This window comes from Paramormyrops kingsleyae, chromosome 6 (assembly GCF_048594095.1).
Source record: "Paramormyrops kingsleyae isolate MSU_618 chromosome 6, PKINGS_0.4, whole genome shotgun sequence".
Lineage (NCBI taxonomy): Eukaryota > Metazoa > Chordata > Actinopteri > Osteoglossiformes > Mormyridae > Paramormyrops > Paramormyrops kingsleyae.
The window spans coordinates 18,299,280-18,327,040 of NC_132802.1; the positions used below are offsets into that span (position 1 = coordinate 18,299,280).

At 42.5% G+C, this 27,761-nt stretch overlaps 1 protein-coding gene across 4 annotated transcripts; it reads left to right on the top strand.

Annotated features, from left to right (window-relative positions):
• The first annotated feature begins 1,307 nt into the window (after positions 1-1,307).
• On the top strand, positions 1,308-27,687 carry phactr3a (phosphatase and actin regulator 3a). Of its 4 annotated transcripts, none has more exons than XM_023804967.2 (14): positions 1,308-1,449; positions 1,722-2,211; positions 13,784-14,053; positions 14,205-14,282; positions 15,508-15,636; positions 15,994-16,218; positions 16,307-16,496; positions 16,589-16,785; positions 17,088-17,241; positions 24,635-24,690; positions 25,882-25,943; positions 26,558-26,698; positions 26,813-26,889; positions 27,228-27,687. In XM_023804967.2, the coding sequence occupies exons 2-14, from the start codon at positions 2,079-2,081 to the stop codon at positions 27,241-27,243; spliced, it is 1,728 nt and encodes a 575-aa protein (XP_023660735.2). In that variant the 5' UTR covers positions 1,308-1,449; positions 1,722-2,078; the 3' UTR covers positions 27,244-27,687. The 4 variants fall into 4 exon arrangements, with proteins under 4 accessions (XP_023660735.2, XP_072569885.1, XP_072569886.1 ...); XM_072713784.1 differs by having other exon boundaries at positions 15,997-16,218; XM_072713785.1 differs by lacking the exon at positions 1,722-2,211.
• Positions 27,688-27,761: the final 74 nt, after the last annotated feature.

Genomic DNA, 27,761 nt, shown 5'->3' on the forward strand with positions numbered 1-27,761 from the left:
ACACTGGGGAGCACATGCAGGCAGCAACACCAATGACTGGACTGGGGAGCTTGAGACAGGGAGGCACCTTTATACCTCACTGACGAGGGAGCAGACGAGAGGCAGCTGGGGTGATCCACACGAGGGCTGTAAAAAGAGGTTAGATTAAACAAGCAACCGGTGTGGATTGTTAGAACCACATGAGGGAGAGAACGAGGGGGAAGGGATGCAGGGTATGATATCCAGTATAAGTAGCTCTGAAGATAAATGGAGTTTTCAACCAGTCCCCCACCCTCACATACTGAAAATCCATTTTACATTTGTTATTGCTACTATATATGAGTTGTGACTTGTACAGGGAACTCTATGCACCTACTAGTTTTCACTCATTTCTTTCAATCAATTATACACTTAACTGGACTGGCCTGAAGCAGAGGTCTTCAGTCACAGTTTTAGCCCTCTTTCGCCCTCTCGCTGCAGTAAGAAGCAAATCTCAGGAAATGTCATACATGAGATTTACCTCAGCAAGTTTAAGGCTCATTGTTTTCACCAAATAAAGCTTGTGATTAACAAGAAAAAATCATGAAAAATTTGGCAGGGCATGTACATATTATTATTATTGCCCATCCATGCATTCATTTTCTATACCAACTTATCCTATACAGGGTGGCAGAAGCTCAGAGCCTATGCTGGAAGCTATGGGTGCAAGGAAGGGAAAGAGGAAAACCTAGGATGGGGCACCAGATGATGATGATTATTATTATTATTATTATATAATTAGTTTGTTTTACTCTGCAAATTGATAACGTTCATTTTTCAGCCACACAAGCATTCAGATTTAAGAAATTATTTAAGGATTTGAGTTATTAATGCATTATATTGTTATGGCAGGGCATGGTGAAGGCAGGGAAAAGACAGACAATCTACAGACGGCTCCAAGTAACAAAGGGTTATTAAAAAACTCAAAATAACAGGGGAAAACCACAAAATAAGGGGACTGCGGGGGGGGGGGGACATAAGAATTAAACTGAATGTAATACATCCAAGAAAAGAGGAAACACAGGGAGCAGAACTAGGGAACAACCAGGGCTGCAGATAACTGATTCAGGGTAACAACTAAAATAGGCAGTAACATCTACAATAACTCCTTGAAGAATAAAGTGAGGGTAGGTACTTAAAACTATATAGACAACAAGGGCAAATAAGGAACAGGTGAGAATCATGACAAAACCAATCAATGAAAGTGCAAGAGCAGCAAGACAACGAGCAACAGGTGGAATCAGTAACGTTAAATGAGCACAAAAACATAGCAAACACTAGGAAAGACTTGGATCATAAGAATATAATACAGCGTTGCAGAAGCGGGCTAAACCTAAAACAGGGAAATAATACGCAATAGGGATGAGAGGGGGGAAGAAACATGACCAGTGACACCTGCTGGTCAAAAGGGAAGAGAACGCGTGGTACATGGTAGGACTGGCCACCGTGACAGTATACCAATTAAGTTAAAGGAGGAATTACTGGGCGAGAAGGAAAAGATTAACATAACAGTAAAGATTAAACAAACATTTAGTAAAACTAAAACATTAGAACATACGGACCCTGCGCTGATATATAGACAAACATATAATGGAATATATGTAGAGGGCATGTTGCATTAGTGTTTAAGAACAATTACTGTTGGTAACTTTATACAAGTAAAAATAGACACGTGACTCGCTGGTTCTCCTCACTCTGCGCAGATTATAGCAGAGTCTTCCAGCTGATCGACACTGCGTGTCTGTACAACTCAGCTTTCATGATGGAGAATCAGATGCGCTTCCAGTGTGGAATTGCCGGGTTTTCGCTCCACGCTGCACAAAGCCGGCTAGACTGAGTCAAAACACCAGTCATCCGCTTCATACACTGCAGCTCACGGACGGACTCAGCCGTATCCCCCCTCCCACACATGACAGAAAAAAAAAACAAAAACTGGAAGAATTATTCCTCCCCATGACTTGATAGAAACTCAAACTTGCTTTTTCTCTGAGCGTTTTAAAGCCTCACCTGTGCAGGCTGGTGGTGACCTTGGTGGTCTCTGATAGGATTTTCAACATTTTATGCAAAAAAATTACTCCGCTGTCTCCATGGCTACATCGGATAGAATAGAGGATTGTGTGCTGCGACGAGGCAGATCGCAAAGCGACCCGAGCATCGTCACCGAATCCGCGATCGATCTGGCACGGGGTATCGGTAAGCATAAGGGATCTCTTACATTTTTATGGGGGATTCCTTTTCAAAATAAAAACTATTTCACACACGTGATTTTTATTCATATCAGACTGATCACGAAATATTAGACTACAATCCAGAAAAATGTTCATTTGCATCCCACTTGGATGGATGGTAAAACTGACCCAAATAAAGCTAAGACGCATTATTTTACTTAGCTAATTATTGAACTGAGTGATGCTTGCTAGTCAGAATTGCATTGCATCACACATTTAGCTTGAGACGACTAACCAGAAAAATGCAACAGATAAAATATATAGCCTAATATATAGATTATGTTTGTAATAAATTTACTATTGGTTTGCTATCTTTTGCTGTAATTAATCACAAACACCATTTGGCACAGTTGTCGTTAGTTAAGAGACGAAGAGATGCTACATTTATGTGAACTATTATTTAAAGATACGCTCAGTTTCATTAAACTCGTTTTTGCTCGCAAAAACGTCCCAATTTAACTGTATCCGAATTTAAGTTACTGTCTTTAAGACAGTCACCATTGATACAACTGCATGGTTAGTTGACTTACTGTCATCTCTGAATTAATGCGTGTCATTTATTGCTTTTGCATTTTATGACATCATATAGGATATTTTTTTTCATAAAGTGATGGATTATGCATTATTATCCTTCACAAATGATGGTAACACGTGGTGTATTAGTCTGTGTAGGAGATCGGCTACTTTCGCGTTAACGGTTGACTTTTCTGTTGTTTTCGACAATAGATTACGTGTAAACGGCAGACACGTGTGTCTCGTACGGCATTAGCGTACTGTCCTCCGTAACTGTGACGGTTCGATCTTACCAGCAGTTAGTCATTTGCTTATTAGTGTATTTATATTTTCTTACATGCTAGGGTATAGTTTCTCATTTATGTTAAGGTAAATTAAAGGGTCACCGTGGGTATTGTATCCTGCCGTGATTTCCTCGCCACTATTTGACTGACTGTTTTGACGCAATCGTAGTAAAAGTGACGAGCAGGGGCGAATATTCATACAATTAATTAAACCTATTTGCAGGCTGGTGGTAATTAAATCCTTAAGACTGATCAAGAATGTAATGCATTTACTCCAGATTGTGCAGAGTGGTATAATTCCCGTTCGTCAGAAAGTTGTGTCGGAGATAACATTATATTTACTATTTCAAATTAACATTGTCTGAACAGTGGACGGCTTTTATTACTTGTTCTGTGTTACATTTTTTAGATTCTACACTCCTGTTTAATTATGTATTGTTGCATTTACACTTAATGATTGTATTAATTGGTCATTAATGGTTGTCTGTTCGTTACAAAATTATTTATTTTGTTTGTTCTAGTCTATATTATCATCAGAAGGGTTAGTTTGTTTGAAGAATCTGTATGTTGTCCTGTCCACATATCAACTGGACATACCTGCTCCATAAGATCACTAGGTTCAGTCCTTGGTAGATAACTTTCATATACTGTACTGTCTTAACTTTATTTAGACATTGTTCTGACAGCTCAGGTATCCAAGCAGAGTTTATTGGGTTTTTTTCCATTTAAAAAACATACATAGACACACACACACACACACACACACACGTGTGTGTAGGAGTTCTGACTTATTTTTGAAAATCATGAGTGTTACAGTTTCATACAAATTGCAGTCTCCCACAGTGGCAAGCTGACAAACTGGCACTGCACTAGTGAGTCAGATATATGACTTTACCTGCCAATTCTTCTAAAACATTCAAATTCCTTTGATCATAGCTATTTCTGTCTGTACCTCTTCTCTGCAGCAGGGCTACTTGATTGGTGGACTCAGGACTGAAACACAATTTAATCTGGGCTGTACGATCACGCGACGAAGCACCCAGGTCAGCTGAGTGAGACCCCTCTGGAGTCGACAGAATCAGTGGACCTTGGCTTTTCGTTGCTGTTGGAATTTGGACCTCGGGGATAAAATAATTGAGATTCAGATTCAGGGTACATTATCTATCCCCAGGGGGAAATTTTTGTGGTGCAATAGCAACTCACATAAATGACAAGAACATGAAGACATGAGGCAGACATAATGCCGAATTACATCTATATACAATATAGAATTGGAATAGAATTTATATATTTATATATATATATATATATATATATATATATATATATATATATGTGTGTGTACAAATATGCATGCAAATACTATACTAGATTTTATGTACCTTTAAGTGTCCAAAACAAATGTAAATGTGCATTGTGGATTGTCTGAGTGGAGGGAGACGATACAGTTGACTACTTCCATGGGCAGAAATGACCCCTTGCTTTACAGAACCATGCCTATGTTATTAAGTGCAGCAAATGCATAGATGTTCAGGAAGTAGATGTGTCATCTGGCAGTTATGTGATAAAGTCCTGTGAGGGGTTTAGCCTTATATCATATAAGGGCTTTTCATTCAAGAAGAATAATACATTTGTTATTAAAAAATGATGCCAGTGTTGTATCTGTTGAAAATTCTTAAAGATCTTTATGTAGAATTCGAATCTCATTCAGTCAGACAAGCAGGAACATGTTTAAGACTAATAAGATTACATTCCCCCTACAGACTTACATTTCCTCTGCCCTGTTTGCAGCAACCTTCTCTGTAATACATGCACGGCAAGGTATTAATTATACACAGTTATGGTTACACTTATACAGTATACTTCTATGTTCTTCCTGCTACATGATAAACTCGTGGCACTAGAATCCAGAGAATGCTCAGTTACAGTTAGGGCCTGCCTCACAGATTAGTGGATGAGGAACATAATTTCCATGTACAGCTTGGTGTTAGGACTCTACAAAGGTCAGAGTATTATCCTTTTCATTCAGCCTTTTGAGAGGCTGTGGATTGAACATAGAGTCAAAAGCTCTCAAACATAAACTTCCCGATTATACCTTGCAGAATTCAGGTGGAGAGGCATTCCAGCTGCACTCTCCTTACTTCAGGTTCTCCTTGATATTTTTCTTTCCTCATTGCATCCAGCCTGACTTACCACACATATATGTGTTACTGTATTCACAGACAAGCTGTTATCAGTGGGCTAAAAGTAGAATGTGTGAAAATATCCTATTAATAAACGAATTACTAGTGTATGTGTTGCTGTGAAAACAGCACCAGTGTGCTCTAGCATGATTATAGGTGTGCAATCCCCTTCTGTGTAACAGTGTGTAAGCACTGTTTCCAGCGCTGAAGATCACGTGTTGAATTATGCTGCTCATCGAGTCCGATCCATTTTCCACTCACATGCTATCCTGTCCGCTTCAAGTTTGCCTTCACATACTTTACCTCTTTTTCAGCAATCCAGATACTCTTAGTATGACATGTGTCAGCCACCCACTGACCCACTCCCCCTGAGCTAAAGCACGCCAAAGAGGGCTTCAGGTGCAGCTAATATATGTGGCACCTGTAGTTATCCATGTTATCTATACAATCAGCTTCATAGCCAGTGAATTCAGTTTGGCTTCTGTAATAGCCGTTCACACCTAACTCACTGAAAGAATTTATGTACATTTATCCTCTTCCTATGCCAGCAGAGATTTGACTTTATGTGTGTTTGAACGTGAAGGTGCGCTGTCAGAACACAGTAAACCTGGCCTATAGCTCTACCTCAGGTACACAAGGTTATGGATCATTTAGCTTCGTAATCAACACTGGCTGGTCACGAACATGGCTGCATACTGCCATGGGCCATTAACCTTTGCTGTCAGTTTTTGTCTGGAAACGGTAATTGTGTTTACTGTCTTCTCCCTCCTTCTGATTTCCAGTTTAAATGCTCATACTGAGATGCACCTAAATTTGTTTTGCATAGATGAGGCAGGCTGAAACCCAAACACTCATAAGATACTCCACTGGGAAACATGCTTTAGGAGACGTGTGTGAGACTGACCTGGTGTGGCCAGATAGATGAGTAAACAAATATTCATAGGCTGAAGAGTCAGGTAGCTTGTAAGCTGTCTGCATGTTTTGTAGCAGGTGTTTGAGGCCCTGTTTGGGATGTTTTGCACTGGGATACCTGCCAAACTGTAAATAATAATAAACTGCAATATTATTGCGCATTTAGCACAGCTTTTTGGGAGTATATCTGTGTTTATTACAGGAATTTGGGTTGAATTATTCATTTGACAGTATTTTATTAGTCAGGACATCCTTCAGATATTGTTCAGAATATCAGAAAGCTGCTCAAGGGTAAAACAGCATTATCACTTCTCTTGCTTTACTGCCCATTTGTTGGCTGCTCTTTGCTCCTTTTTCTGGACGTCGTCTGACAGTCTCAGTCAGCTGTAGCATCCCCATTTCCCAGATGGAAACCAAAGGGTCACCTCGAGAAACCTAAGATTTTGTCAGTAAAATAATGGTGCAGCCCTGGTACAGTTTTTTCCCCCAAGGTACAAACAACATTAATGTACCCCAATGGTACAGAAATGTTCCTTTGAGTCCATTTATGTACATTAAATTAGACTAAAATGTACATTTACTGACAGCTAGGGTACAACTGACAGGCCCTTGAGGGTACAGTTCGAGTGACAACCCTGTGACAGTGAAGGTAACCCGAATATGTGATGTATGTCATATACTAATGTGGACTGATTCACAAAGAAAATGTAGTTGAGACATTTAATCTTTACTTTCTATTTAATACAAATATACCATTATGTATTTTCCCATGACCTGTTACTCTTAGATGTCCGATGCCTAATTGTGGGATTTCTGATTTGTACTAGAGAAAGTGTTTGGATTGGCTTGCAAACTAGCTTAACAAAGTCTCAGCACCCTTGTATGTGGGAAATGAATGGACAGAGGAATCAGCTATCCAATCAGCATCAAAGAAAAAAAAAAGGTAGAAGCTTAGTGTTCATGTCATTGGACAGTATGACAGACTGAATGCTTACTAGGAGGTTCTTGGTTTAGCAAGACACTGAGGTAAATAGATATTTAGTAAATATATGGATTTGACAATGGATGCAATGAAAAATGTCAGGTGATGAAACTTATAGCAATTTCATAAGGGGGCATACATAGATAATAGCAGAAGCAAGGGATCGTAGAGTGAAACACAGCTTGTCCGTTTGCTTAGCTCAGCATGTCTGATGCTGTACACCTGATTGACCTTGTCTGTACAGCTGCCATCGGCCATCTGGCTGTCAGCAGGAGGCTGAGAGTTGGGAAGGAATCCACGTGGTTTTTCTATAAGGTGATCTAATCCACGCTGCCCACTTTGGGTTTAAAAAGTTCAATTCTTCCCTGGAGAGCCTTAGCTGTAATGAAGTACTCTTCTTCCTGATAAGATGTACTGGCTGAAAAGGATTTTTTCTTTTGTGCTAAAGGCAGGTTTAGCCAAGGGCCATTAGATGAAGGGGATTAAGTGCAGTGGACTGGGAACCAATAAAAGTGTTCTATCAGGCTAGAAACAAGCCCCGCAAATCAGCTGGCTGCGATCCACAATGCAGCATTTGCTGCTAAGATTGAATAAACAGGAATATCGGTGCAGGATTCTGAGCCTGTCAGCCTGGCCAGGTGACTGAGCCCAGGTCCGTACGATGCAGAGGGAACTGAAGGCAGAAGCAGGAACTGGACCAAGATTAGGGATCCTAAAGGATGAGACCCCCCAGATCTTTCAGGGACCACCCCCTTACTCCTCCTCTTTTTTTTCTAGCCACAGAGGAGATTCTAGTTTCACGACCACAGAAGATTAAGAAACTGTATTCAAGTACTGCGTCTCTGTTGAACTGGAAGCTTAGGCAGTGATGTGTTATGTAAACAGGAAGAGAGGAGAGAGGAACAGGAAGCAGTGAGACCTTCAACCTGAAGCCAGTTCATGCTCCTCTGCCTGCAGCACTTTGATGCAGTTATAGCAGTTACAGCAGTTATAGCAGTTACAGCAGTTATAGCAGTTACAGCAGTTACAGCAGTTATAGCAGTTACAGCAGTTATAGCAGTTACAGCAGTTATAGCAGATACATCAGTTACAGCAGTTATAGCAGTTACAACAGTTACAGCAGTTACAGCAGTTACAGCAGTTATAACAGTCACAGCAGTTATAGCAGTTACAGCAGTTACAGCAGTTATAGCAGTATTGACAAAGGAGCTGTTTTTGGTGTCAGCTAATGCTTCTTCCAAACATTCTTTCTGTTTTATGTGGACAATGAAATTGTTTGCAGTACACAAACTAGAAGCTGTAGGAATACAAAATGTATGAGTCAAGTTAATATCTGTTATATCATGTTCCTCTTATCAGGTGGCCTGGTGGTTTTGTGAGTAACACTGTCACTGTACACATTCTTGGTTAGAAGCTCAAATCTTTCCCCTGCTTTTTCGCAGGTGGCGTTTACATGTCCTCCCCATGCTGCGACAGTTCATTTCTGAAATCCAAAGCCATGTAATAGGTACCTTGTTGTCCTATGTGTCGTGACATGAGGGACGAAGGACTCAAAGGCGGGTGGTGTGGGGAAATATATGGGGGTTTATTAGGCTAAATGAACAGAGACTGGAAACAAACAGGAGTCCGCTATATCCAATGATTTTTCTGCCTGTTCTTAAGGGCGCACGGCCGGGACCAGCAGACCTCGTCCGTTATGGAAGAGAGTCCACTATAACAGGATTTTATTGTAATATATTAACAAATGTCGGGCATAGTAGAGCAGCAGGTCACGCTGCCTCGTTACTCATCAAAGGTCATGGGTTCGAGCCTTCGAGGCTGGAAGGTGCGTTTCAGGTACATATAGCCTTTATATAAAATTATATTATGAAACGATACTACATTAATTGCATTAAAAGGATGTTCAGGTATTAAGTTGACACTGACAGAACCTTTGTTAAAATGTAACCCGTGGAAATAACATTCAATTAACAGCACAGTAAGAATGTTCTCTGCCACCTTTGAAAAGACCTTCATGTAACATTGGCTGAAGTTTGGGAATGTTCCCTGTTAGCTGGGTCAAAAGCTACTCAGCAGATAAGCCAGTCCAAGGGCATAGTAAGAAATGAATGGATAGGGAGTCTTTACTAGGGCGGCCGATGGCAAGCTTATGTATAATATAAAAAGCTATTTGTCTCCTATTTGGCCAATAAATACACATTTATTTTGAGGGGTTAAAACATTTTTAGGGGCTAAAGCCCCCCTTAAAACATGCCTAATGACACCCCTGATCCAGTCTGTGGGCTTACAGAATTCATCCATTCTATAATGGCTCAGTCAGCTCGGACCCCACCACACGAAGCAGGAAACACCTAGATGCCAGTCCGTCATGGGGCTCAAACTTACAGCAGAGGTTACACGCTGCGTGCATACACATGATTTTGGACACACATAAGGCCCATCTGTCATGGAATAGTTTATTATGTTAATTGGTTATAGAAAGTCAACATAAAGTCGCCTTACTGCTGTAAATATCAGCTACAGATGCTTTATTGGTGGGTAATGCTGTGGAGTTTCCTTGTGCTACCCAAAATGCTCTGCATTTGCTCCCTCCTCCTTTGGAATATACCCATAATTCTTTAAAGACGTTAAGTACTAAATATAATGCTGAAGGTAGTTTGGATGAAAATACTGTATTGTGCCAAGTATCAGTCAAAGAACACAATTAAAATCTGGGTAGTAAGTGTATATTTGCTCAGAAATTAAACACAATTTAATATTAGAACATATGCAAATTAACAGTAGCACAATTAACAACTAACAAGAGTTTACTCTTTAGTCAAAAAAAGTTACTGATATCTTAGGGGCACCCCAGTCATTCCATGTATTAGTTCAATTTCACCAGCTCAATTAATAATTTATTTAATTAAATGACTCAATGAGGTATTGATAATCCTTGGTGTATTTCAGCTAACAAACACATTGCTGTATTGGGTGGTCATTGCAAATACTGGGGTGACTTTTGGGGAAGTTTTGAAATGGCTTTGACAGACGTGTAAAACAATCATAGTTTTACAGCAACATGATGACGATTTCGACATCATATTCTTTTCACTGCTTAGGAGTATTGGGGGACACTGGAGTGCATTCAGTGTGGGCCAGAGGCAGGAATGTATCATACAATCAACCCCACTGCTGTACACCTTTGGACCTTAAGAAAGCAGTGGATGGCTTCTTCACTCCTTAACCCTTGATTTATTGAGTTTATTTTCTTAGCTGCTCATAATCTTTATAACTTTACACTGTTGGGGCAGATTAATACGTTCTTTGCTCAATACTTATATCAGTTTTCTGGCACAAAATGCAGTTGATTTCGGTTCACAAACACATACCTATTGAGCTGAGCCCATCGAGCAGGGCTCAACATTGTTCTTAATGGTCTGAGTACATCTCCCTTGGTTTGGAGCGCTCCTTCAGCATCCTGCCCGGCCAGATTCATTTTAACAGCCCAGAGGATAATGAATCACTTTGGGTCCTTGATTTTTTTCCCATCTCCAGTAGCTATTAGCCAAATGACTCACAGTTCCTCAAAGCCAAGGAGAACTGAGCGAATAAGTTTGGCCACATTTCACAGGTATAAACAGCCTGGTCCATGAATAAGGCGCATGCATACTGTAGCACTACCTGCGTCACTGTGCTCACTGTGTCACCACAGCCACAGAGTCACAGCCAGTTCCAGGACATGTTGGATATTTACTCTTTCTGTAATGTCACTGGCTACTAGGACCGATAGGTTTTATAACGCGACTTGACACTGTGTGGGTTTTTAGGCTTCTTGTCATTTGCCCTGTTGTACAGATTAATTTAACGTCAAATATGTGAAGGAGGAGCCCTGGTCATCCAGTAAGACTGCGCTCACAGCAGAAATTTTTATTGAAGTGACCTGGGGCAAGATTAATGCAAGAGAGTGAGACAAGTTTCTATTTTATTATTTCTCTAAATAAAAGCCTTTGAAACGCTGTGAGCACAGTGTGGTAAAATGTGAGCAAAGCTCACTACATATAGAACTACTGTAACATAATTTCTGTGATGACAGGTCCATGTGACAGTATATGATGTAGCAGAGAGTTCTGCATTTTGGGCTGCACACGTCGAGTCTCTCCTTGTTGGAACGCAGTGCAGGATGCACCACTTATTACTGGCAGCATGCTGTGCTACTACAGCCTGACGCTGGGCCATTGCTGCCAGGGTTGCATTCTGCTGCGTGTGCAGCAGGGGTACCCTCTGCACTGCAAACACTGTCAAATGGTCAGTGAACACTGTAGTCTTTGCATTACACACTGCAGTTACGCATATTCCACTGCACACCCCCAGAACCATGCCAGACGATGAAGCATTCACCTTTCTTGTGACATCGAGTAACACACTTGATTCAGGAAAGTCTCAGAGTGCCCCTAAAAGAAAATTACCCAGCTTCCATCCCCCCAGTACCAGTAAACCACAAAAAACTGAACTGATCACCAACAGCCACATTATATTTATGAAGTTGGACCCTGCATATAGATAGATAGATAGATAGATAGATAGATAGATAGAAAATGTCTTAATGCTGTAAAATGGTAGATAAGGGCTATACTGAAGCTCTGATTTCTGTTGAATCGTTTTTAAAATTGCTTTCCTCGTGTTGCAAATCGAGGGATGCTGGAAGTGTGGACTGGCTGTGATTGGCTGCTGTAGGTCTTCTGTGGGAGCCTCACCGCATAGCAACAAGCCCCCACCCCCCCCCCACCACCACCACACAGTGCCCCAATCACTGTACTCCTCCAGCAACCATGTCCTCCACCTAACAACCCCCATCCATCCGTACTGTTCTACCCAGCAACCCCCCCCCCCCACACACACACACACACACACATACACACACATACACACAGATTCTCCACACCGAATTGTGATACTGTGCCTCTGAGGAGCTGTATCCATGACAACAGCAAGCTGACCGCTGCATCGCCTCTCTGGCTGACCTGGATTCTGTGCTTATGGTTACTGGGGCAGACTCATGCTCCGGATACCTAGGGTGGTGTTTGTGGGCCCTCCCCCGCCTTGAATGGGGAGGACATATCTGCCCACAAGCAGTCATTTCCACATTCTCGGGTGGCCCCCGCTGCCTTTAAAAGGCCCTGACTTGGCAGAACTGTGGCTGAGGTATTTGGCCACATCTGAATTTGCACGTATTTTTGTCCCTTCCTGCATGCCATATTGACGTAGCTGTAGGATGATGGTGCTGCATCTGTCTCCTGGGTGGGGTGGCACTGGTAGGTCGACACTGCAGTGAAACTGCTTTACTGGCCTCAGTGGACGCACTGGAGTGAGTCGCAGAGGAGTGTTTCCCAAACCCTGTGCGGTAAAAACTTGCTTATCTCACAGTGTACAGTAGTAAAAATAAATCACAGAGGTTTGCAGATGCATGTAAAATGGCAATTCATGCTGTACAAAGCAAATCTCTCATTTAGGCTTGAGCAGGATGTGCGTAATACCCATAAATACCCTGAAAAGTTATGAATAGCTATATTTCCAAAATATAAAAAAAAATGCATGCTTTAACTTAGCTAAAATCTGAATGAGGCTAGATGAGGCAGCATTTTCAGGGTATTGGTAAAATCGTGTAATTTTTATCAAAACAGATAAGCCAGGGTGTGTAATATGGAGGATCTGCCAGCGACACTGAAGCTCAGGGAGGGAAGACATGTCACCTCACAGTAAGATCGTACTGTATGTCAGCTATGAAATATTCACAAGATGACTAATGGAAAAACAACAAAGGGAATCTTCTGTCCTGCACCATATTACCCCCAGTTCAGCAGTATCTGGTAAAGGTTGTGCATCATTCCTTCAGTAGAATAACACATCTTCTGCTATTTTCATCATACATTTCAGTTAATGTTGCAACAAAACCCCTAAATCAGCATTTCCCAATCCAGTCCTCGGGGACCCCACATTTTTGCTCCCTCCCAGCTCCCTGTCAGACAGTCCACATTTTTGCTCCCCCCCAGCTCCCTGTCAGACAGTCCACATTTTTGCTCCCCCCCAGCTCCCTGTCAGACAGTCCACATTTTTGCTCCCCCCAGCTCCCTGTCAGACAGTCCACATTTTTGCTCCCTCTGAGCTCCCTGTCAGACAGTCCACATTTTTGCTCCCTCTGAGCTCCCTGTCAGACAGTCCACATTTTTGCTCCCCCCCAGCTCCCTGTCAGACAGTCCACATTATTGCTCCCTCCCAGCTCCCAGATTGGGAAACACTGCCCAAAATGATAGTCAAGTCTTCTGCAGAAAACCTTAAAGGCAAACGGCAGAGTATGAAGCTACGCAGTGTAAGGCAACACGCCTTTGTGCTCTCAAGCTCCATCTGAAAGAGGAACATGGTCTGTATGGCTGGGTGAGATGTGCGTGTGAGGGTTACAGAGCTGCTGACCCTGACTGAAGGCATGAATTTGTAAACAGGTTGAAACCCAAGCTGCTATTTTTCCATAACTCATGAGACTTAACTCACATTTCTTCAGAAAATACCCACCTAAAGCAATGGATAAGTAATCAGCTGAATGTGCTTTGTGACTGCAACAGTAATTACTTGGATGAAATTATTGCCTTAGCATCAAAGTAAGGTTCAGTTTGGTTTTTGCTATAGATGTAATGGACCAGCAGAGGGCACTGCATTCCGCGGGACTGGTTACCGGGCTCTGTACACTGGACCAGCAGAGGGCGCTGCATTCCGCAGGACTGGTTACAGGGCTCTGTACACTGGACCAGCAGAGGGCGCTGCATTCCGCGGGACTGGTTACCGGGCTCCGGACGCCTCCCATTGGCCGCAGGAGCAAGCTGGCCTCCCTGAGCCGGATGTTTAAGCCGTGGAAATGGAGGAAAAAGAAAAATGAGAAGCTGAAGCCGAGCTCCACAGGTGAGATGTGGACATTCGGTGGTGAAAGTAAGCAGCAACATCTGAGTGGCGATCACTGTGTTTAGTGGAGTTTAATAAAGTGTGTGTGTGCGTGCATGAGCTGGAAGGACTGGCAGCCATGGTGACTGTGGCATTTGGCTACATCCCACAGCTCTGGAGAAGAAGGCGGCAGCGCGGCAGAACCGGGCCGAGCTTGTCAGAATGGAGCAGTCAAGCGTGGCTGGGGCAGGTGAGCGGGACTGGGCAGGGCTGGGTGGGGCTGGGCGGGGCTGGGCAGAGCTGGGTGGGGCTGGTGCTACCATACATATAGGAATGAAAGGGAGGGTCTACAGGCCACCAATCAGTCAATCAACAGGTGACAGAACACACCCCCATATCCGAGCAGCTTTGGTCACTATCCTTACCTGACCGGCTGAGCTTCACTGCAGGGTATTAATGTGAATGAAAACTAAGTCTATTTACTCAATTTAAAATATTTACCTTTAATAGTGAAATTATTGCCCCCTGCAGGCTTGTACTGGATAAGTGATGGACGGATAAAATCTTAAAAACACAATAAATACTCTATTTTTTTTTTTTTTTAAAGTGGTTTAATGGCATGAGTTTTTTTATATAATGTGAGAATTAGCTTTATACATGTTTGAGATTAATGCTAAAAGAAAACGTATACTGACGTGAATACTCAAGCTGTTAAGTTGCAGCAGGCAGTGATTGTGGATGCATGTTGTCTCTTCATTTTATTAGCAAACATGCAGAGCCAGTCAGGGGGCAAAATGCAACCCATTTAGTGCATTAAACATTGACATAGATACTTATAAATTTGTGATACAGTGATGTTTGTTTCCCATGGTATGAGTACAGCAGTCTCCCCTGTATCCATGTGTCACACGTTCCAAGACCTACCTTGGATGGTCAAAACTGTGGATAACAGCAAACCATCCGCATCATCCGCAGACCCCGTACATAACGTGATGTTTGTGTACATACATATAGCAAAGTATAATTGATAAATTTTGCACAGTAAGACAATACCAACGTTAAATGCAGTAATAATAAAATACATGGTTCATTATAATATAGCAATCCACAGTGTGGCTTCCTCAAATGAATGCGATTCTGATATTTTAACCTAATTTTCAAGAAAAAATATTGTGTATCACTATCAAGGGATGACGGGGTAATGAAAATCATGCTTTTTATACTTCTAAACTTTATTTCTAGAATTGTCCCATTTTTTGGGATCGGGGTAAACCTCAGACAACTGCAACTGCAGATACTAATACCATGGATTTCGGGGGCCCACTGTACTGTATGGGAGTTCTGGCATTTCTGCATGTCCATCCTGCCCCTGGAAGAGGAGCCAGGCAGCCACCAGCCCTAATCAGAATACTCACTGGCTGGGTGAGCTGCTGTAATGCTATGTGATGGTGATGTTTTCCTATTTCCCATTGTAGATTTGGTACTGGCCTGTGCACAGGGTCCTCTGGATTCAGACCCCTCCCCACAGGGCAGCTCTGACATGGGGGAGAAGGAGGAGTGGACCCTGGATGACATGGACTCTGATAAGGATTGTCCATTAGCAGGTTAGATGATCCTTAGAACAGACTCCATGGCTTTGAGGAGAATTTCAGTCACTTCTGGGACAGAGTAGTGATATTATTGGGGTGGGGTTTTTATTTATTTACTGGGTATGATGCAGAATAATCTATTCACAAGTAGAACAAATTGTATGTCTCAGCTATACGTGTTAAGATACATGTGCCCTGTCTCCCCTGGTGCCATTTGTCTGGAAAGTTGTCAGTTCACACGCGCACCACTAGGTGGGAGTAGATACCACTTGAAAAGTGAATTGAATTACTCACAGCTACCCTGCACACTGATACCAGATCAAGAGCTGCCAAATGGACGATAATATGTGAGCGTAAGTATTTTTCTACCAGCAGGGCGAATCACTACACATCCCAGTGACGTACTGGGGAAACTGAACGCCGTCGTGGGAGTGCAGGACCAGCAGGATGACTGTGCTGGTGCTGTCTCTGAGGAAATTTGCGAAAACCACGAAGGGAAAGAAGAAGCCGGGGAAGACACAGTAGTGGGGGACACCGGCGCAGCCCCCCCGCCCAGTCTCGTTGCCAAAACGCTGCCCAAACACGGGACTATGGAAGGTCAGGGGCTCTGAAAGAGTGTGGTTTGAATCAGAGAGAAGTACAGTGAGTAACAGTCTTTGCTCAATGTCAGTCTTTCTCTCTCCAGACTCGGGCAGATTCTCCCAATCCCCCCAGCAGAAGATCTCTGCCTTCCCCAAAGACTCACCTACTCTGCGAGGACAGAGCTCCACCCCGACAGGGTCACCTCACCTGACAAAGCTTCATTCGTCACTGCCCCCTAGCTGCATCATTGAGGAACTGCATCGTGCCCTAGCCACCAAGCACCGACAGGACAGGTGAGCCCTTGTGCCGCCACATCTTGACGTTCCCCTCGAGCTCATCTCCCTGGTTAGTGACCGACGGACGCCGATACTTGCTTTCTCCTCAGCTTTCGTGGGAGAGAAGCCCGCTCATCTCCAAAGCGCCGGTCTGAGGGTCAGCTGTGCAGCGTAGATCAGGGCAGACCAGATGAAGCTGAGAGCAGGAAGGACTGTGAGGAGAACAAGGAGAACCTGTGGCAGGATACCTTTCACAGAGATGGCTTCTCAATTAACCAAGACAGCTGGAACAACTCAGTCATCTCTGGTGAGTGTGTAATGATCATCACAGATAGTCTGACATAAAAGCTCAGCTGATACATCTTGTTTGTGTATGTGTTTTTGTAATTATTACATTGTGGGGACCAGATTGGGGGGACATGTTTTTGGTATATTGTGATTAGTCTTTATGCATTGTGAATGTATACATGTGTTTTGTGAGCAGACCGTAAATGCACACATTTAATTTTGTAATGCATGCATTGTGAGCGGACTGTAACCACGTACAGTTGTGTACTATGAACAGTCAGTAAGTGTGAGTGTGTCCTCCTCTGTGTGTGTGTGTCACAGGAACGCTGCCACGCAGGATGAAGAAGGAGCTCCTAGCCGTGAAACTGCGAAACCGGCCCAGCAAACAGGAGCTGGAAGAGAGGAACATCTTCCCCTCGCGCAGCGACCTAGAGCGGCAGCTGATCCGGCAGCAGATCGAGACCAAGCTCGCCAAGTGAGTGTGAATGTCACTAAGGGCCACAGAACATTATCTGTATGACAATATGACCTGGGTGACTCATATCAGTCACTAACACAGGGGGAATCCTCACAACTCTGTCATAGTGAAGGTGATTAATTGTCATTGTTGACACACCACAGCACAACAACAAAATGGGTCCTCTGCATTTAACACGTATGTGAGATTGCAGTGGGCATCGCTTATTTAGTGCCCGGAGGAGCCATGCATGGGGGGTGGTATCTTGCTCAGGGTATCTCACTAGTCGGGGATTCAAACCAACAACCTTTCAATCACAAGCATGCCTTCGTAACCATTAGGTCCATTGTCCATCGTCCCTTTGAGACAAGTTGTCTGCTTCAAATCTGGCAAAAGAGGCTTTATTAAAATAATAAAACACATTACTACAGAGTAATTGTGAATTACAAATTTAAAAGTTTTGGAAAGAATTTTCAAGTGCATAGGGGGTATTTTGAATATTTTCTAATGTCTTTATATAGATAAAAACAGAATAATAATGATACATTATTGTTCATTTGCACAACTTAGTATTATTTTACAAATCATAAAAGTCTGGTCAATTAATTAATCATCTGGTTAATTAGAAATTATTCTTGTTTTGTGTGTATGTTCTAAGTAGTTGTGTGTATTATCATTGATTAGTTGTAGTGTGTGTTTGTGTCATTTTAGACTGACATTCTCTACTGCTTAAAACTCAGTCACACTTTTATGCGACAGGGTCTAAAAAAGACATGGAAGAGTGTTTGCCATAGATCTTGTGTTTGTGTGTTTATCTTAATCTTACAACACAGAACCTTCTTTGATCACTGCAGTCAGCCTTTCTGCTTCTTTGAAACTGATCCTGGCCACAGTTTTATGCAATCATGTTTCAGAAACAGGCGTCGTAAAAGGAGGACCCATGTCATGTTTTAGTGGGTCAAAGTCGCTCAGATCCTTACATTTACCATTTTTTCTGCTCCCAACACATAGACTACAAAAACTGACTGTTTTCTTGCCCAATATATAATGGCCCCCCTTGACAGATGCAATTGTAATAAGATAATCAATGTTACCCAGTTCATGTGCTTTTTGCTGATACCGGTGATTTGCTGTTATGGATTATTTGCATTTCAAGCTTACATTCTGTACAAGGAAATCAAATGTATTTTTATGAACTAAAACCAGAAATATCCATATTGTAACAAATGGCTTGTTGTAGGAAATTTAAAAATAAATTTTTAAGTTAGGGACACAATAATAGTCACCATTTAGCATTGCCCCTGAATTCCCAGGACCTTATCTGTGAGGTATAGTGAGAAGCAGAGAGCGGCTCTGCGTTATTGTCCTAGATAAACAGTGAGAGGTAAATGGAGCTCTTTATATTGCAGGTGGAGCTTTTTGGTTGGCAATTTCCAGTCCAGAGCTGCCTCTCTCCATATAAGAGAAACTACATGCTATCTTGGGAACTGTAGTCAGTGAAGTATCAAATGAAACTAAATATTACATTACTGTTTTTTTTTTTTTTTGCTTAGACAGAGTGTTTATAAAACATTTTACAGATCATTTTAATTTTACAACTGGATAATCTGATGGATGAATTTTAAGTACATGGTCAACAGAACAAGAACCAGGTCTCTCCTGGAATTTTAACCAGTATCCATCAAGGTTAGAATTCTATGTCCTTAAACGTGACGTCATGTACCGCCTTAAAAAAAATGACCATAAGCTGTGAAGCTGCTGGTGTTGGATGGATGATGGAAGCAGATGGCAGGAGGAAGGATTAGCAGGAGAGGAACAGCCAGTGGCCTACAGGCACAGAGACAACGTCAAGAGCATCGTGGAGGCTGGACATGGCCCACTGGACACTGGACAGTGCTGTACTGCTCCTCAAAATACCAGGCATGGAATATTTTACACAAGAACACCTGGCTTTAGTAACAGCCACTCTCAGCAGAGCCAGATAAAAATAGTAACTTAACACTATTCTGAGACTGGGACATTGTCCTACGAAACCTTGTTTAAAGCTTCTAAAAACATCCGGAGCCCAGTGCTTTATGACACTGTAGCAGTGTCCATTCAGGGCAGACACTAAACAAACAGGTTATATAAAGACACAGCCTGCCGCCGGGTTGCATAATAGGGCATGAATCAATACTGTGGAATGAAGGATCATCTGACCTCATGGTGATAGAGGCATCATTTGGTCTAAGTGCTGAACAACCTGTCAGTCTACACCTGGGAAAACACATTTTTTACCTGTCAGCATTTCAGCTGATGATGCAACCAACTCTTGTCTTTGCACCAGCACTGGACAGTTCATTACATTCTCAGTACTACAGTTTGTGAATATTTTCATGTCTGCATGGCTAGGGACCTTCACACTGTTTTAAAGTGTTAAGCTGTTAAGGTCATAACATAAGATCATCTGATGAGTTTGTCACAGTGTTTCGATTGAAGTAGACACTCGTAGACGCCCACTTACCACCATAAGCCGGGTCCATGTAGCATTTAAAACCGTCTGGCTCCAACATACAGCTGTTTCTGCAGAATTTGACTGTCCAAGCAGTGAAATTATGAGTGTATGTCCTGACATTTCATGTTTTTAGCATAATATTGAACTTTTTATGTATGTAGGGCTTTGCATCACCCAGTCTCTATATTCATAGCCAGGATATTTAATATTAAGAGGAGTAATGTCACTTACTGTGCTCAATACAAATTAAATGTTCTGCATAAGAATTAAATTTGAAAAGCGTATTAATAATTTTTTCACACTCCCACGCTTTGCTTGAAAAAGAAAGTGAACATTGTTTATCTGTGATTATTTTGTTTGTCAGTCATCAACTGATGTCACACTTGATGCAATTTCTATTGTGCCAAAGGATTCACATCATCAATCACAGATGGCCGGCGTTTCAGAGTAATAAAAAAAATGCAGATGAATAGAACTTTTCATAACGTCTTTTCACACTTCCTTTAAAACTATTGCACATTTTGTGCTGATTCTTACCTCTTGAAAATGAGAATAAGAAACTGAGGGTGGAACAGGATATTTAACAGCGAGTTTTTAAATAAGTTTTGACAAAATGACACACAAATATATATATGGTGTAACTAAACACATCATTACAACTATTAAGATATGTGTTTACCCACTATTTAACATCCCTGAGATACATCTGATCATGTAGTGTTCAGAGCAGTTCTCCAGTTGTCCTTTATTCACATGTAAGAAGAAATTCACATCTTCTCAGAACTCAAACCACAAACTCCCTGAGTACTGAACACCCTGTCTCTCAGCACTATTTATATTCATCTATTTGGAAAAAAAATAAGAGTCATCATTTTCTTTGTGGAAATCACGTTAGCAGTATCTCTGATGTAAAAACCAAAACAGACAGGTGTTCTTTCACATGTGTTATGACCTTCCTAAAAGGCAGAAAGGAATTTCAGCTGTCAGATACTATTAAGCTGTCTAGTTTGCCTGTTTTCCATGGTGGTCGTCAGTGTATTGAGTTCTGAAATGGGTATTTCAATCAGCAAAGGTATTGGGCTTAGTGTAGTAGGAAAGCACAGATTCAGCGTTCGTTATTGCATCAGCTGGGCCTTCATTAAGGTGAGGCTGTTCCTCACAGACTGATGTGCGATTGGGAGTCACAGGGTCAATGTTGCTAAATTGATTTTTTAAATTAAATTCTGTTTTACTATTTGTTATTGCAGTACGAGGTGCACCAGTCATTACAGCGTAAGGATTTTTTTACAGCGATGCTTATTCTGTTGACAGAGGGCAACAGGGCAGAGTCGTCTTTATGGACATAGACTGGTAACCAGCAGGCTGCTTTTCGAAGTCCCAGGAGAAGCTTTGCTGTAGCCCCCCGAAACCCTGAATGGTTCCAGTAAAATGACCAGCAAATAAATGGGCAAAAACAGTAAGCGGCTATGGATATACGTCTTAGTTCAGGTAGATATAAAGTGTAGCATTGCTGAAAAAGGTCCATAGCATCAGTCACAGTGAAGAGCAAATTCAAAGCTGCATGGATACTGTAAGTAGTCATTAGTCTTTTCTTTTACTCATTCGTTTTAGTTCCTCCACATGCATGTGTGCGCATACCAATACACACAGGAATGTTGGTACCATGGATATGGCTCTCCATATTTATAGGCTTCATGTCATTCTGTATAGACTAGTGGGCTTCTTTTTTTTTTTTTTTTTTGGGGGGGGGGGGGGTTGTTACGTAGTCACCTTGGTATTTATAGCCTCCCCGTTGAGCATGTGACCTCTCATTAGGTGAACGTACTATCTTTAGCTTTCAGACAAATCCATACTTATCAATCTTGCACCAGAAGCACAACGCTGCTTCTATATTTAGCACAGGAACCTCAGAATAAGGCAGCCTCGCTGCCCCCGCCTCCCCCGCTGCCTCTTACGTATCGCCGGCAGTCACGAGCCAGGCAGGGGGATGAGAACAATGCGGCGCGAGCGAACGGGCTTCAGTGGGAGGAAGATGATTAAAACTGCGGGCACTGCAGCAGAACTGGCCCTCGGTATCGATGTGACTGGAGAATAAATTACCTCAATAAGCTCCTCTGCAACCCCCCCCCCCCAGCCCCGCTTTGACTAGAGCTGTTATTTTTAGCTAAAAGGTTAGGGTCGGCTCTATTTTTAGAAGGTGCACTGCGTTCCTCAGTTTGCTTGGTTGTGCAAGGACTGTCCTCATTCTCCTGCAGCACTGGGGAGGTGGTGACTCCATGAGCTGGAGCCCTATGTGACTCTGCAGTCCCTGTTCTGCTCCAGCAATGCAGCCACATTCCATTACAGAATATTAGTATGTGGTCCCAAAAGACCGCTTTAAAATAGCCTCCATTTTCAGGTCTTTTTCTCATCAACAAGATGCAATTAAATTATTATTATTTTTACATAGTGTATTATTGATTGAGTGTAAATCATAGTTTTAGAAATGCAAATCCTCTTCTGATGCGCTCAAGGCTCTTAATGGGTGTTTTATTCCCTGCACTGTATGTAGTGGTCGCTAGGCAACACAGTGGAATCAATAACATCATGTATGGCCTTCAGCAGCACTAAGGGAGAGATTTTCCATTTCATCTGTTCAAACTTTCATGTATCTCTCCGAAGCCCCTCCCCTCTCGGCTGCTCTTATTATGTAGTCGTGACTTGCTGCTGTTGACACGTCTCATCCATGCAGCGGTAGCCCTCTGGGTGACAATGGGGCTGCAGTGGTACTGAAAACCCACAGCGGGAAATCATGTGAGCCGGAAAAAGGGGTATTTCAGGCGAGTGTCACTGCAGGTGCTCCCTGCGTGTTCCAAACGCGTGGGCGGACTCGGAAATCCCGAACCGACACACTGATGCTTCATGTGGTCTTTGGATTAATAACTCCTCTCTGCTTCTTTTCACAAGTGTATGTGCCAGTGCATTACGTATGGGGAAGCACGTCGACCCCCGCAACAGTGTGTGCGACTGGCCACGAGAAATGGGGGCATTTTACCATGGGTTGTGCTGCTGGGATCATTTGCCAGTGCGGCACTGGTCCAGTTTCAGCCTATGATCTTGCCGTATAACCCCAGTGTAGCTCGGGCAGATGGCTGTGTTTGGACAGACGCCCCCCTCAGGCCTACGCTCGAGGTCCTCTTGCGAAGGTCTGACTTGGAGGAGTGGGTCACTGGGGTAGAACTGAGTGGTGATCCCACTATCTGTCAACCTTGGCCCTGAAACGTGGCCCTCAGTGTGGAGACATAATTTTGTGCCAACCACTCTGTCCCTCTGGCCTGTGTTGACGCGATGGCTACAACCAAATGATCTGTCTGTCCAGAGTAGTACCACAGTCTTTTGTGATGGGGTTCCTGTATCTGACTACACTGACTTCCCTTTACTGTGCTATATTGCTTGTCTTTATAGGTACTAAAACGACTTAGGTGTCTCCTTGGTAGGATGTATCGGTGTCATGTGCCTTCAGAATTTAAATGCCACATAATAATGAAGAATGATAAATAGTAAACATGATGTTAATGTCTTTAGACCTAATCGTTTTCCATTAAATGTCTATGGTGCTTATGACAACGTAACCGCCATCTTACCTGGGTGGCTGAATCTCCTGAATGTATAGTAAACCTCGGTCATTATCGATTGAACTACTACAGCATTGGCTCTGTCCTCCAGCAAGGACTGTTAGCTTCAAACAAATGTCCCTGGTTGATGTAACGTGACAGCTCATATGGCTGCTGAAAAACCACGTACAGCCTGTCCGTTCTCCTCTTACTGCTAATGGTGCTTTGGGTGACCGTGGGATTGTGCTTCTCTTCTCAGTTGTGCCATTAAGGACGCATGACGGAAAACAATCCAGTACTAGAAGGAAATTGACTGCTATTTCTATACAATTTAGGTTTTTGATCAGCTAGACAGTATAATCAGGTGTTTTCTGTGTGTCTCTCACTGAGCGTGACTTTTTCTCAGTTTGTGCAGGAAAAAAAAAATTCCCCCTTGGTTTTACGGAAATCTTGCAGAAATACTTGTAAGCTGCTATTATGTGGAGAAATACACCGTAGAAATTGTACCGTGGGTAAATATACAGTACAAAACACAGAAAACCTGTAAAACGTGATTATTACGGGAGCTTTGGATTTAATATTTACTAGAAAAAAAATCACCCAGTATCCCGGTAGATGGACGTGACTGACGTGCAGTTTATTAAACAATCGATGTGATTATAACATAAATGCTGCATTCGGTGATATTTTGGCAAAAATGCAGCGACTTGTGCGAATGCGGCGGGGAAACACCTCGCCTTCTATCTGCCAACAATAAGAGGGCGAGCCTCTCCGCGGGATCTGGCGAAGCAGGACTTACTAGCGGCTGTGCGTGGGGATTTCTCACGTAATGCCAATTCGACGGGACTTTGCCTACGACACAAAGGAGGCTGGATCCCGATACCGCCTGTAATAACGCGCACAGGTTGCGAGGCAGAATACAGACTGACTCCACTCGGCGGCGGCGGTCGCAGCCCGTGCGGGGAATCCGACAGGCTGCGATTCCATTTATTTTTGCATTGACACCAAGTTGCCTGTTTTATAATTTTATATTTTATACAAATAATCTGTAGGGCTTTAAGCTCGTAAACCGGGAGAAGAAGTCGGTATTGCAGGAACAAAACGGAGAAGATTGAGACTTTTTTCCCGATGTGCAGCTCGACTCAAGCGCATGGAAGTCAGGTTTTAGATGGGAGATGGGAGCGCTTGGGATTCCCCTGTAGGACTCGCTGCTGGAGCAGATCTGCTCAGAGGAAGCTGATGTTTTAAGACTGGACCTAAAAGGACGCTGTTTCAGGAACTGAATCGAAATGGTCCAGAACGTGATACTGGTGTTTTTCCGCAGGAGGCTCAGTCAACGGCCGGCTGTCGAAGAGTTGGAAAGCAGAAATATTTTAAAACGTGAGTATATTGGTCACTTTTTAAAAATTGGGATGGTATAACTGGATGTTTCCAGTAAACGTGTTTACTTTTGACAGTTAACTTAAGTGAGTATTAATTGGATGTTAGCATATTATAATGCTAGCATATTATGAAGAATATAACAATATTTTTTATATTTAATAGCAATCCACATTTTTACGAAGAATTATAAAGTGTAATAATTTAACTTATAAACCGAAATCTGCTGTCCGATATACCCCAGCTGCTTATCCTAAGACGAAAGCAAGAGCTTTTGGATTTCTGTTTTCTCTGGTTAACTATAAACTTATAAATTTTCATGTTACCTCCATTTTCTTTTGCTTATAAAGCAAAGACTAGCAATAAAATCATCATATAGCCAAACACGGGAATTCCGTCTAAAACATCCCGTATGCAGGGGGTGGCGGGGATTCCACGCTGCAGTTTTTTTTTTTTTTAAACTAAAAATCCTTTCTCAATTCTAACCTTTACTCTCCATACCTCTTATTTAGTGATAATACAATCGCCCTTCTGGACTGATTCCGAAATTCAATTATTCATTACTTAAACAGCGCTTAAAAGGTTGTATCATCCCGATAACACACGAACCAACGTTCGTGTAACGTAGACATTTCTGACCTTAGGAAAGATGAAAATTGCAAATCCATATAGTTATTAGCGCCTCTTTGAGTGTCCTGTACATTTCCCACCCCACCGAAGTCCTGCACTTCAGTATTACCTCCGGAGTCGTGACAGCCCTGATTGCTGTGCTGTTTAAATCCAGAGAAGAGGACGTTGTCTGGTTATTTCAATAGGAAAAAAGGCAGAATATGCGCATTTAAAAAACTACAAATAGGCAGTGTAACACAAACATTTCTGACCTTAGGAAGGATAACAATTGCTAATCCATTTAGTTATCAAAGCCTCTTTTGAGTGTCCTGTGACAGACGCTTTCTACATTATTCACTACCTTTACCTTTCATGGCTCTATTTCCTTAAGATGTACAACCAGATAATTGAAAGGGGTTGAAGTAAATCAATATAATACATAGAAGAGAATATATAATTTCTTGCCTCCTGTTAATAATGGATGCCTGCACAGATTTCCTTTAGGAATAAGTGTGTAACTCTTCGCCTTGCACAGTATATGTCACTGGTTTTCATGAGACATGATTCTCTCCTGCCTTTCAGAGAGGAATGATCAGACGGAACAGGAAGAGAGGAGGGAAATCAAACAGCGGCTCAACAGAAAGGTATGTTGGCCTTGACCCACCATTAAACGTTTCTCCCCTTATTTATGGCCCATAACATGATGGTATAATGATGTGGGCAAATCAAGTTAAAAGCAACCAAGTCATATGTCTGCAAAAATACACACAAATGCCAATCTAATTAAAATCTGTTCGGTGGTCTTATAAAAAGTGTTGCAGGGGGTATTTAACACCTGCTGTTCAGAATAATGGGACATTTACACACACACACAGACAGACACACACACACACACACACAGCTCCACAGCCTTGCACTTCTCATGTTGAGAGCTGGGGTTGCTCACTGCAACACCCAACCCTGGGCACATGCACGGAATCAGCACTGGCCTTCATGTGAGACAAGCTTACCAAGCATCTGAGACTGGGATAGCATTCAACAATCAAAAAAATAAATGTCAGGCAAACATAGAGATTGTACAGATAAGCATTCTCTATCTGAGGTCTATCAGCCTGTGTACTCTGTGGGAGACGAGGTTCAGAGAAATGGTTATAAATGGCTTTGCAGGACAATAATAATGCTATATTAAATTGTGCTAAAATTATCAAAGGTTAGGATTGATATTTACTAATTGTGCTTCTCTAAACCTGTGTTCCAGCTCAACCAGCGACCTACAGTAGATGAACTGCGGGACAGAAAAATCCTGATCCGCTTCAGTGATTACGTAGAGGTGGCTAAAGCTCAGGACTACGACAGGCGTGCAGACAAGCCCTGGACCAGGTTGTCTGCAGCTGACAAGGTACCTGAGTCCAGTTCTGCATAATTTGCTTAATTACAATTCTGCCACAATTCTTCCAGAATCAGGGATCCCATTGGACTCCTCTTAATGACTGTCATTGCTTGTGTCCTGCAGGCGGCAATACGGAAGGAGCTGAACGAGTTCAAAAGCAACGAAATGGAAGTGCACGCATCCAGCAAACACTTGACGAGGTCAGTGAAAGTGTTTTCGTAGCAACTTCCAGGGCTATTGTTAGAAAACCTGCATGTTCTGAGAGCTTAAGATAGCCTGAACTCAATATAGCAGAACCAAAATCAGCACACAGCAGCAAATCCTGACATCCTTGATAAATGCGGCTGTAGGCACCTCCAGATTCCCTATAACCGCAACTCTCCCTGTCTGTAACAGTGACCCCGCTAGCAGAGTTGCTTTCTCTGAGCGCTGCACTTCCCTAAAAATAGCCTGCTCCTCAGTCAGCTACCCCAAGCAAACCGCTGGTGACTAAAAACGTAGCTTTGTAACAATGCTGTCCCCATCTTCTCCCCTCCAGGTTTCACAGACCATAAGAGATGTTTCTTCTGTGAAGAACTTCTACGCCCTGTCTCACCGGGGAGCGCCTGGAGAGCATTCTTCCAGTGCCTTGGCCCATTCCTTGGGTGGTCATGATACTCTGGCAGATGGTTTTATGGTTGATGCTGCCTGGAAGAGATGCACTATGGGCCACTGAGCAATCTAACCAGGTTATAGTGGGCAGAAAGAGAGAGAAGGCATAAATGAGGACTCTTTTGGACAGAGTGCATCCATTCTTGGAACAAACTGTGCATGTCACCAGCTTTCCTACCCTTGAAAAAATAATCCCAGGGGCATGGGCTCAATTCTGAGCAAATTTCATACTGTATAAATACCAATCTTGAGAGAATTGTCATTATTGTTATAATGATTACTTTGTATATTTGTGTGCAAAATAAGAATTTTTTAAAAGTCAATAAAAACAAGATCCTTTTGTGTTACTTCCTGTGTGGTTTTTCTTTGGGGAAATACTGGGATGTATTTTAGCTGTTGCAGGACAGGCGTTAGGCCTTAG